Below are 12,977 nucleotides of genomic sequence, written 5' to 3'. Positions count from 1 at the left end.
AGTGAGCTGACAAGAGACAACACTAAGAAATCCTGCTGAGTTGGTAGTTCTCAGCAAGCACCCTGTATCAGGATAGTGTGCTTGACAGCAATGTTGATTGGCCTGAAAAGAAATCCTAATTTAGAAGCAGACTTGATGCTGGGTGCCCATGTTCCTCCCTACTGATGTATAACTGAAATCACAGTGAGCTGCAGAAGGGGCTATTTGAAATGTTCTACTCCAAGGAACACTTTCCTCATTGACACCAGAGTCAAGCTGCTTGGTGGATGATTTTTTAGTCTACCTTGAGTTTCTAGTTTCCTAGGCAAAGTCTTCAAAATAGCACCAGAGAGAACAGATGGATTGTATCTTCCTTTCCAGATCATTTCTATGGTAGTTCACTCATCTGTTTATCTCCTGAACCTAAAATAAGTTCCCCTGAAATATAGCCTATTGTTTCTGACTACTTGTAATTATAAATTGAGACAAATCAGATAATAAAATACTTTCCATTGGCAGTTTCTGCCAAGAATGTTAAATCTAATAATGTAGTTAAGGAACATTTAACCAAAAATGTTATTACTTTTTTGCCTTAACAATCATAAAAGGGCAAAATACCTTTTAAAGTGTGTTTTTTAAGGTTGGGGTCCAGCTCCAGTGTGTGAGCATCCTCTTTTCATTTTGTTCGCTTTATAAGAACTAGCACTCTGTTCCACACATTCTGCTCATGTCTATCACACATTTTAACATCACTAAATATATATGTATAGCAGAAGCTCTACTACAACAGAGACTGACACCAATCGAAAAACAAACCGCCCCAAGCACCTTATTTTAAAATGTAAATGTCCTGCAATTTATAAGTTTTGATAAATATAGTTGGCAGGTTTGGTAGCTAGATTGAAGCCTTGCCCTTCAATTTATTTACATTTATTTAGCATGTATTTCTCTGTGTATGAGCATTTGTGCACATATGCATGTGGGTAGTAGCCTGGCTAGAGGCTGACACTGGGTGTCTTCTTCAATTGCTCTCTGCCTTATTTTTTTGAGTCAGGGTCTCTCACTGAACCTGGAACTCAAGGATTGCTTAGACTGGTTGGCTAACAAGCCCCAGAGATCCTCCTGTCTTCCCAACACAGAACTAATTTTACAGATTCCTGCTACCACCACACTCAGCTTTTTTTTTTAATAGATGTAATGAAGCTCATCTCTGATCAACATGCATGGATGGTGAACACTTTGCCTATGGGCTCATCTCTTCTGCCTTTGGTCCTCTTTTTAATGTCTACCCATTTTAAGCATCCCCTAAATCCTTCTAGATTATTACACTTTCCCTAATCCCTCAGTTTTCTCTTACTTGTTTTCTCCAGCAATTTACTTTTACAAAGTATTTGACTTATTTGCAGAAGTATCCCATTTTCCACTCATTCTACTAATTTATGCTCTGCATTATTCTTTTCAGACAGGGTAGCTCAGGACTCTGGAGCTAGGCCAGCAAGCCACAGTGGTCCTTTCTGTTCCTCCCCCATAACACTAGGGTCACAGGCACGAACAACCACGTTCAGCCTTTTACGTGGGTTCTGAGGATTTGAAATGGGAATTGTTGGTCTACAGCCTGGGATGCCCTGCCTCATCCACGTCCTCATCCCTGAGGATGCTGATGAGGAAGAGGAAGCCAGAGGCTGAGAATCTCGGGAGCTCACTGACTAGCCAGTATGGCTGAAACTGTAGAATTCAGGTTCAGGGAGAGACTTTTGAAAAGAGAGGTGGGAGGTAACGGAGGAAGCAACTTGATGCTGACCTCCATTCGAGCACATGTGCACACATTCACACTAACAAGCACATACACAGCATGTACCACAGCACCCACATAACACAACACACACATGTTAAAAGATCTTATTGTACTGGGTTCCATAAGGCCAATTCCAGCAACTATATAACTGAATATATTTCCCTCATACCTCACTACCTCAACCCTTCTCTTCCCTTCCCCTTCCTTTGTTCCCCCGATTAATAGCACTCTTAAATTTTTACTGTATGACGTCTTCTAAGATTACTTTTACATGCCAGGCAGTGGTGGCACACACCTTTAATCCCAGCACTTGGGAGGCAGAGGCAGGCAAATTTCTGAGTTCGAGACCAGCCTGGTCTACAGAGTGAGTTCCAGGACAGCCATGGCTACACAGAGAAACCCTGCCTCTAAAAACAAACAACAAACAAACAAAACAAAAATGAAAAAAGATTACTTTGGCCATCCAAATTGTGGCCTATTTGCTCTAGCCCAAGATATTACCTTATATGTTGACATTTCATTAACTGAACAATGGATACTTGACACTGTAAAATATATGACTTACTGGTTAGCTCCTGCCATCTGGGGTTGAGTGGGGCGCCATTTGTGTTTATAAGCAAGGTAAAATTGAAGTACTAAAGTTAAAAATCATTTTCTGGGTTCTCACTATAGACAGTGATTTCTGTTTGGTCTTTTTTTTTTTCCCTCTGGTGATGTGTTGTTTTGTGCTTTAGTTTTTCTCATTGGCAACCTCATGAAGGGGTGGACAGGAGCAAAGCAAGGAGATCAGATACAAATGAAGTCATTTGGCTTGTCGCTCATTGGTTGAAGCAGAGTCCTAAGAGGCCAGTTTGTGGAGCTGGATTCTGTCCATGGTTTACTTTATTTTGATCACACACAAATTCACTTAGAGGCTAAAGACCACAATTCCATCTTCTGCCAGATGTTTTGTACATGTGGCCCATGGTCATGGGGTAGGGTAATAAGCCAGTGAGAAGAAATGACTCAGGACATTTCCACCTTACCTCAAGGAAAACAAGTACAAGTATGGGTGTCCCTTAGCCTAGAATTTCTGAATGCTTCACTTATTGACATCTGGGGGTAAAGGTCTGTCTGGAAATGAGGCTGTAATTACTGGAGGAAAGAGGCTTTGCAGATTACTTATCAAGCTTTACGCAATCATTATCCGCTCTTTAATGCCATTTGGGACAAAACCATTTGTGAGCGTTTGCAGAGTCAAGAAGCACAGGAAGATCTTCACTTAAAAAATTGTAAAGAATTAAAAACAGTGGTTCAGGGTACATGGTAAATACACGAAGTTCAACAAAAACTTGGATCACAGCATGTGTTCCATTAATTTATGTATTGTCCATGACTGTTTTTGTGCTACATGGGCAAGACATAGTAGTCTCAGAGACAAAAATATTTTCTGGCCCTTTCCATGAAGTTTGGTTCCCCCTCCAACCCCCTCTTTTCATTATTCTACATAAACATTTCCAGACTATTTAACACTTTAAACTTCATGCTTTTTCTTTATTATAGTTTATCTCTTCAGGTTATTTTTTATCTTAAAATCTTAAGTCAAGGATGAAACCTCCAAAAAAAGATTTTTTTTCTAGTTTTATAAAGTACTGTATGATTACCAGGGTATCAAAAAAATAAATGATGCCTCATTCTTCTCAGACAGTTACTACATCTCACTGTGCACACACAGGCACTTACTGTACCACTGCTAGAGAGGGTTGTTTTATGTTTTGTTTTTTAATTTGAATCTTTACTCTCTTGAATGATAAAATATGTGAATTTTGTTTGGGACTTGTAATTAAAGTGCTATTTAATGAAAGAGGAACGAAGCCCATTTATATCACATTATGAAGAAATTCAAATTAACTGTTATTTCCAGAAGACTCAAGTAATTGAACACTTTTTTTTTTTTAGAATATAAAGAATGGTTTAAATAAGTCACTTGGGATGTGGCATCATGCCCTGTACAGATGTCATTAGCAGGCCATCTATCTGCAAACTGAGAATATATTTTCCAATGAGGATGCTCCATGCAAGTTGCAAATGTATTTCCCAAGGAGGAAGTTTCCTGCTGGCATCCCCAATGCGACTGTGGTAAAGAGCATTCAACTCTAGAAGGTCTCAGAAATGGGGAATCTGGGGCTACATCTTGGGATGCCACACCCACATGTATGTCAGACATCACTGTGGATGGAGATGAGGAGAGGTAAGCCTCTAGCTTCTTCCTGAATCATAACTCAAATGAATATTGTCATATAAGGAGTTAATTCAGGAGATAATTCCAGTGAACAGCAGTCCGTCAATGAGCAGAGTTATTCAGGGAAAGGAAGTGTAGCCATTACCTTTCCATTGCTATGACAAAACATCATGACCAAGATAACTTATGAAAGAAGGTATTTGGTTGGGCTTATGATTTCAGAGGGTTAAGGTTCATGATGGGAAAACAAAGGCATGGTAGTAAGAATAGCTGCGAGCTCACATCATGATCCACAAGCAGAAATCAGAGAGGACACATTGGGATGGCATGGTGGGTCTTTAAAAACCTCAAATCTCACCTCTAATGACACAGCTCCTCCTACAGGACCATGACTCCTAATTCTTCCTAAACTTCTCCACCAACTGGCGACCAAGGATTCAAACATAGGAGCCTATGGGGGCCCATTGTCATTCAAAGCATCACAGCAAAGAAGGACAGGCACCTGACCATCATTAAAAGCTTGAGAATAACCCCAGTGGGAAATTCAGGAATGAGTTCTGACATAACCTACTCAAGGAGACAGCCAACGTCCAGAATGTTGATGCTTTGGTGCTTCTGTGCTTCCTGAGTGAGGCAGAGCAATCTTTGCAAGTTTCAGGAAAAGTGGGGTAGACACTGACAGTTGGAAGTTGGTCAGCAGGGACTGGGGAAGCAATGTCATGAGGGGCTTGGGCAGAACATTTATAGAATATACTGTGGCTCAGCCATTCGCTGTCATCCCTACACAGAGCTTTTTACCATCTCCAGGAAAATGGGGATGGTTGGGATGAACACAAACAGAGGCAACCTGTTCTGCCTGCTCTTCTCTTACCATGTGGATTCGGTCTCTTCTGCTATCCGTTTGGGCAGGCTTGAAAACACAAGCTGGCCTGAACTCTGTATTATAACTGAATGTAGTGTAGGCAGGACATGGAGATTGCAGTTGAGGAACACTTGGATAGTAGTAACTTTTCTACTGCTATGAGTTTCTAAAAAAAAAAAATCCCAAAGGGCAACTTATAAAAGGAAAGGTTTGCTTGGCCAATGGATCCTTAGGGATGAGATTTGGTCTTAGCAGGGAACTCTGGCAGCAGACACAGCACTGTGGCTGGAGCTGGACGATGAGAACTTAGATCCTGACCAGCAAGCAGGAAGCAGGGAGCAAGGATTCGCAACAGTGAGAGTCTTTAGCCTCTCAAAGCCTACTTCTAGTAACACACTTCTTCATAAGGTCACACCTCACCAACATCGCCAAAGAGTGCCACCAATTGGGGACCAAGAATTCAAAGGACAAAGTCATGGCGGCCACTTTCTTTTATACTCCCATAGCTTGGTTCTTGCCTCAGGTGTACAGATGTGAAACCTTGGCATAAATATCTTCTTTTAGAAACCCACTGCTCATGTATAAAATGAGTGTTGCTTTATTCTCAAAGATGCACTTCACTACAAATAGCAGCATACAACCCTTAGAATAAATGAAGAAAATGTGAAATACCTGAAATACCTAGTCTTCTTATATCTCCAAAGGGATACACAGACTACGGCTCTCATTGGAGCCTACTGAAGCCCCACCTCTTTATGGGCACAGAAACTGCTAACCTCTCAGATTTAACACTCCTGTACCTTTTGCCTGGATGTTTTTGTTCATGTTGTTCTTTGTTTCTGAACACTCTGGAAGCTGTAAGGCACCCTGCTCCAGATTGGTGTGGGAAGAAAGGAGGCACAGTATTCAATTACATAAAATAGTTTCATAGTTTATCCTTTCAGTAGCTTGAATTAAACTGCAATTAAACCCCAAATGACTTATCCCTTACTCACCAATATATACATCTCCAGAGATGGTATAAATGAAGCTTGTCCACCCTGGAAAAGGACCAGAGGCATTGCATTGTTAGTGCTATTAGTGTGATACACACACACACACACACACACACACACGTGTGTGTGTGTATATATATATATATATATATATATATATATACATACATACATACATATTTTGTCTCTATTACATATATGATATAAACATATATAACAGTAACAAAAGAAAAATGAGTATGAAATATTTTATTTTTCTTTTAGATATGTTTTAAGACTTTAATTCTGTGAGCTACTTATCATATATATTATATATTTACATACTTTTCTCCTCTCTCTCACACATACATACATACGCAGCACATGTACAAACAAACATTTCTATACTTAAAGGACTTAGAGTCCTTGCTATTTAAGGGCCACCCAAAGTAGGTATTATATAGTTAACTTTAGCAATTTGACAAAAGTTATATTGCCACTTTTATTTTATTTTATTTTATTTTATTTTATTTTATTTTTTATTTGTGTGGGTGTGTTTACCAGGTACCAGAAGGGGACAACAAATCTGTGTGCTGGGGTCTGAATTATAGTCATCCAATAGAGCAATAAGCATTGTGAATCACAGAGACACCCTCCAGCCTACAGATTGTTTCTTACAGCTCTGTCACTATGCTACACACTATAGCACTCCAGTCTAGCTTCATGTTCAGTTTGCTGTACTTCCATGTGTGAATAATAGTTTCCAGTGATCACACCCCATTTTCTATCTATTATAAAAGAGTATATATATATCAATAACAGGTGCCACATCCTGGAGCATTCTGGAGATTGACCTAACTGGATCATCCTGGGAATGAAATATATATGAATAAGGAGGTGGGAATCTCAATAGAAGCAGTCTCGTAGGGAAGCAGTCTCTCATCTCTAGGCTGGAAACAACCCAGGTGGAGACGGAAGCCATGCTGTATATTTTCTGCACAAACTCTCTTTTTTTTTTTTTTGGTTTTTCAAGACAGGGTTTCTCTGTATAGTCCTGGCTGTCCTGGAACTCACTCTGTAGACCAGGCTGGCCTCGAACTCAGAAATCCACCTGCCTCTGCCTCCCAAGTGCTGGGATTAAAGGCGTGCACCGCTCTGCATAAACTCTTAACCTTTGCCCTTGAACCAGAGGAAAGCTTTGCCATTCCTCCAAGCCCCACCCAAAGGACGGCTTTGCCACTGGCATGCTGAGAGCCACTGGAGTCCTTGGCATGGCCATGGTCATGTCAGCAACACCCAGGCACTTGAGACTTCACTTGCTCCCTACAAAGAAAGATCCAAAACTTTTGGTGATTAACAGGTTTCAGATGGCTTGTAAAATCCCTGGAATTGTCACTATAAGTTTTCAAAAACAAAAAACAACAACAAAACCAGGATACCATGACTTGTGAAGGTACACACGTGTGCATGTACACATGGAGGCCAGTGGTCAACCTCAGGTGTCTTTCCTCAGAAGTCATCCACATGGCTGAGCCTGGGCCTCTCACTGGAACCTAGGACTCACAGCTAAGACCTGGGTGGCTGGCCAGCAAGGCCCAGGGATCTGTGTGCCTCTGACTCCCCAGTGCTGGCATTTCAAACACACACCGCTACTTCTGGTGTTTCCTGAGATATTACAAGAGCGATTCTAAGCCATCTGAGAATATGCTGACTTGTTCCCTCATTTAGTGGTCCACCATTTATTGAACCTTTACTGTTGGTACATGTTGTGGCACAGATATACATATCAAGAGGGAATAGTCACTGGTATTCAAGTAGGACAACAGGAGGGTGGAAGGTCCCTCATAGATGCTGAAAATACGTGCCAATAATCTATTACTCCATTCTTGTGTGCACACCCTGGCTTTGCCAGGAGCCTTGTTCCTTTCTAATGGATGATCACTCTTTCTATTCCTGCTCAGCCCAGTTAAAAATTCTACCCTACAATGAAATCCCTTTTCTCTCAGCTTTAAAAAGAAAGATTTAGATTGGAAATGGTTAACCTTTCTTCTGCTAAGTGCAGATGGCTTATATTTCTTGTTTATCTTGAGGGGAAAAAAGTAACATGTTATTTTAAGATTACTAAAGCATGGGCCATCTAAACTGTAAGTCTTATTGCTACCCCGACATAAGTGGTGAGCAATTTGGTATTTATCCTTTGGGGACTTTTGCCTTTTATGTACTACTTAGCATTTGCTTCAAAACTAGAAGAACTTTAGTGCTGTGTTTTAACTGTCTGTCCATATGAGAACACAGAGCAGTAGCACATCCTATCATGATGTGCCCTCCTTCATGTACTCAATCCTCTCTTCACACTCGGAAGGCAGCTGAAAGGTAATTCTTTCGAGGGACGTGCCCAAAACCCCATCGTTCTCAGTTGCTTGGCTGAGATTTTTATGTTGGATCTTTTAAATTATCCCCATGGCATTTCTCCTTCAGTTCCTGTTTCATCCTCCAAACAGATCATTTGGTTCTGTTTTTTTCTCTCCCTTTGAAAATCCATTTTGGCAAACCCCTGAAAGACAGTGTGTGTGCTCCAATGAGCTGCCAAGTGAGTGTTCTACGTGCATGTATCTGGTTTTGCTTCTCATTAAAGTAGTCTACTAGATTACAGAACGTCTTTGCTCAGTAGAACACAATTCGAGTTGCCTGGTGGAGAGCACAAAACATTAGACCTAGTGGAACAGGAGCAGTCGAGCAATCTCCCCTTTATCGTCTTTGCAGCAAAATGTGCTATTAACCTTTGTTTCATTTCTAAGGAGCACTATTTCTTAGTGCTGCCAAAAGGAAAATAAATGTCAAATAGTATAAATGAATATATACTATATGTTTAAGAAGAAACATATTTTGTTCAAATTACTCCTTTGATAAAGGCAGGATTGCATCAGCTGAGGGCTCTTCCTCTGTACGATTTTGTGTTGGTTTGATTTTTCAAGACATGGTTTCTCTGTGTAGCCTTGGCTGTCCTGGATCTGCCTTTGTAGACCAGGCTGGCCTCAAACTCACAGAGATCCTCTTGCCTCTGCATTCCAAGAGCTGGGATTAAAGTTGTGAAGCACCACCACTGCCTGGCTTCCTCTGTGCACATTTCAGGTTCGTCCTTCCTTCCTTCCTTCCTTCCTTCCTTCCTTCCTTCCTTCCTTCCTTCCTTCCTTCCTTCCTTCCTCCCTCCCTTCCTTCCTCCCTCCCTCCCTCCCTCCCTCCCTCCCTTCTTCCCCCCTTTCTACCTTCCTACAACTCTACTCTCACATTTGTGCCCTGCACTAGAAATGGATGCCACCCTCAAATTTTTGTCACTCTATCAGAAGTAGCATAGCCTTCAATTTCCCCCTTTTCTCCCCACAAACATGGTGGCCACCCTACCGTGGTGGCTGTCTTTTTGCAGCTGGGAAGATATTTCCCTGGAAAATAACAAATAAACTGTGCTGAGATGAAGATCATATTTTCCTTCTAGTCCCTGAGGATAGTTAAGTCAGCAACATATACAAGTCAGATCTTTGTTAGTCAAACATAAAACAAATGTACAATGTGCGTTTTAAATATGTAAATCATTTTCTGTGGCATTCACTCTATTTCCAGGGAGGTTCCTAATTCTTAAAAAATATCCTTAGTGAGAGATTTCCTCAGCCTACATTCCTGGGCTTAAGCCAGACCATTTTTCTCCTGACTTCATTAAGAGTTCATAATTCCAGTCAATTTATAACTACTCTTATGCATGGATGTGGAGGAAGAAGTAGAAAAACATGGCCAGCTGACACACCAAATTCCTAACAGAAGTCATCTTAGAAGAGAGGGCAAAGGGGCTAAGAAGGGAACATACGTACTCCCAGACCGAGGCTTACAATATTCACAAGACTCCTAAGTAGCTCCGATACCAGAAGCCTGCATAGGATGTCTCCACAGTTAACTTACTCAGGTAACTCCTCTCTAGACCTGACACCTGGCCTTCTGGGATGAGAGGCAGAGCTGCCTGGTCGTCTCCTGCCCTCTTCCTCCAAACAAACTAATTTTAAAAAAATGTTTACTTTGAAGTAATTTCAGACACACTGAAAAGTTTCAAAGATACTATAGTTACTGTATATTTTTACCTAGGTTCTCCCAAAGCCAACACACTATCTCACATGCTTCATTATCCTTTTGGTGTAAAATAGGATGTTCCTGTCACACACACACACACACACACACACACACACACACACACAGATGCTGAATGCCTAGAACTTGGGAGATTTTTTTTAAATCAAATTTTTGCTCATTTTTCTTTACATCCCTTTTCTTTCTACTTTGTTCAGCATCTTTGTAGGCCAACATTTGTGAAGCTGATAGCTAGGCCGAAAGTGGACCCATGGAATCCACAATACCAAACCCAAGTGCTCTCTGCTCTCCTCTTGGATTACAAAATACACTAAGCCAAGAGTGTCAGGATCACTGTATCCACAACATAGTCAAGAATTCTGCATATCAAACATTGTATACATGTATAAAATTGTCAAGAAAACAAAACAACCTATAGTGGCGTCAACAAGAACTTCATGGTACCTAGCATTGTGTTTTCCCCTGAATACTGGAGTTTAGAATAGCTGACAATAAGATGGATTATTTGATCACATAGCAACTGACAGCTCACAACAAATCATAAATACAGGAATAAATAGTTAATGTCCATCTTAGAACTAAACATAAGTGCCAAGAGGAAGAGGAGTCACTAAAGGACCATTAATTGGTTAAGTATGGAACATGACGGTGGGTGAAAAATCACAGTGTGAGTGATACTGGGCTAGTTATAATCTCACCTCAGCATTTACTACCTAATGGATCTTAAACAAGTTATACAATCTCTCTGTACCTCAGCTTCCTCACTGGAAAAAAATGGGACAATCATCCTGGCTCATGTGATTAGGAGGATTGTAAGGGTTAATACAGAGCTCTAGCAGAGCCAGGTGGATCTTTGTGAGTTCCAGGCCAGCCTGGTTTACACAGAAAGTTCCATTACAGCCACGGCTGCATCATAAGACTGTGCCTCAAAAATTGTTCTATTTTAATCATTAAACTACAGTGTGAGGTAGGAATGTGTTAGGTACTAGATCTAGTCATTGTGCAGTTTATACTTTAAAATGTCATGTTTCACAGGAAGAAGTAATACTAGTTTACTGGTCAATTGAAAATAATTTTAAAAAGTGGGCTGCAGGATGTGACTCAGTGATAGAACAGGCCTATGTCTCCCGGATCCAACCCTACCATCACAAAGAAAAAAAAATAAGAAAAAGTTATCAAAAAAGACAAGGAGGGACACTTCATAGGAATCAAAGGTAAAATCTTCCAAGAGGAACTCTCAATTCTGAATATCTATGCCCCAAATGCAAGGGCAGCCGCATTCATTAAAGACACTTTAGTAAAGTTCAAAGCACACATTGCACCTCACATAATAATAGTGGGAGACTTCAACACACCACTTTCATCAATGGACAGATCGTGGAAACAGAAACTAAACAGGGACACAGTGAAACTAACAGAAGTGATGAAACAAATGGACCTGACAGATATCTACAGAACACTTTATCCTAAAAAAAAAAAAAAAAAAAAAAAAAAAAAAAAAAAAAAAAGGATATACCTTCTTCTCAGCACCTCATGGTACTTTCTCCAAAACTGACCATATAATTGGTCACAAAACAGGCCTCAACAGATACAAAAATATTGAAATTGTCCCCCATGGACTAAAGCTGATCTTCAATAACAACATAAATAATGGAAAGCCAACATTCACATGGAAACTGAACAACACTCTTCTCAGTGATACCTTGGTCAAGGAAGGAATAAAGAAAGAAATTAAAGACTTTTTAGAGTTTAATGAAAATGAAGCCACAACATACCCAAACCTATGGGACACAATGAAAGCATTTCTAAGAGGGAAACTCATAGCTCTGAGTGCCTCCAAGAAGAAACGGGAGAGAACACATACTAGCAGCTTGACAACACATCTAAAAGCTCTAGAAAAAAAGGAAGCAAATTCACCCAAGAGGAGTAGACGGCAGGAAATAATCAAACTCAGGGGTGAAATCAACCAAGTGGAAACAAGAAGAACTATTCAAAGAATTAACCAAACGGGGAGTTGGTTCTTTGAGAAAATCAACAAGATAGATAAACCCTTAGCCAGACTCACTAGAGGGCACAGGGACAGCATCCTAATTAACAAAATCAGAAATGAAAAGGGAGACATAACAACAGATCCTGAAGAAATCCAAAACACCATCAGATCCTTCTACAAAAGGCTATACTCAACAAAACTGGAGAACCTGGATGAAATGGACAAATTTCTAGACAGATACCAGGTACCAAAGTTAAATCAAGATCAGGTTAATGATCTAAACAGTCCCATATCCCCTAAAGAAATAGAAGCAGTCATTAATAGTCTCCCAACCAAAAAAAGCCCAGGACCAGATGGGTTTAGTGCAGAGTTCTATCAGACCTTCAAAGATCTAATTCCAGTTCTGCACAAACTATTCCACAAAATAGAAGCAGAAGGTACTCTACCCAATTCATTCTATGAAGGTACAATTACTCTGATACCTAAACAACAGAAAGACCCAACAAAGATAGAGAACTTCAGACCAATTTCCCTTATGAATATCGATGCAAAAAATACTCTATAAAATTCTCACTAACCAAATCCAAGAACACATCAAAACGAACATCCAACCTGACTAAGCAGATTTCATTCCAGGGATGCAGGGATGGTTTAATATATGGAAATCCATCAACAGAATCCACTATATAAACAAATTCAAAGACAAAAACCACATGATCATCTTGTTAGATGCAGAGAAAGCATTTGACAAAATCCAACACCCATTCATTGTAAAAGTCTTGGAAAGATCAGGAATTCAAGGCCCATACCTAAACATGATAAAAGCAATCTACAGCAAATCAGTAGTCAACATCAAAGTAAATGGTGAGAAGCTGGAAGCAATCCCACTAAAATCAGGGACTAGGCAATGCTGCCCACTTTCTTCATACCTATTCAACATAGTATTTGAGGTCCTAGCCAGAGCAATTAGACAGCAAAAGGAGATCAAGGGGATACAAATTGGAAAGGAAGAAATCAAAATA

The 12,977-nt window shown here is 40.2% G+C and overlaps 1 protein-coding gene across 2 annotated transcripts in view; it reads right to left on the bottom strand.

Moving 5' to 3' along the window:
• Pir (pirin) overlaps positions 1 to 12,977 on the bottom strand; it is a 103,583-nt gene that overhangs the window by 24,643 nt on the left and 65,963 nt on the right. For both annotated transcript variants that reach the window (NM_027153.3, NM_001301402.1), the window contains one exon: positions 5,853 to 5,897. In NM_027153.3, the coding sequence (NP_081429.1) occupies positions 5,853 to 5,897 (45 nt within the window). The remainder of the gene's footprint in view (positions 1 to 5,852; positions 5,898 to 12,977) is intronic.

Source organism: Mus musculus, chromosome X, assembly GCF_000001635.26.
Source record: "Mus musculus strain C57BL/6J chromosome X, GRCm38.p6 C57BL/6J".
NCBI lineage: Eukaryota > Metazoa > Chordata > Mammalia > Rodentia > Muridae > Mus > Mus musculus.
Note: the sequence above shows the minus strand (reverse complement) of the source record. Positions and strands in the feature narration are given on the sequence as shown.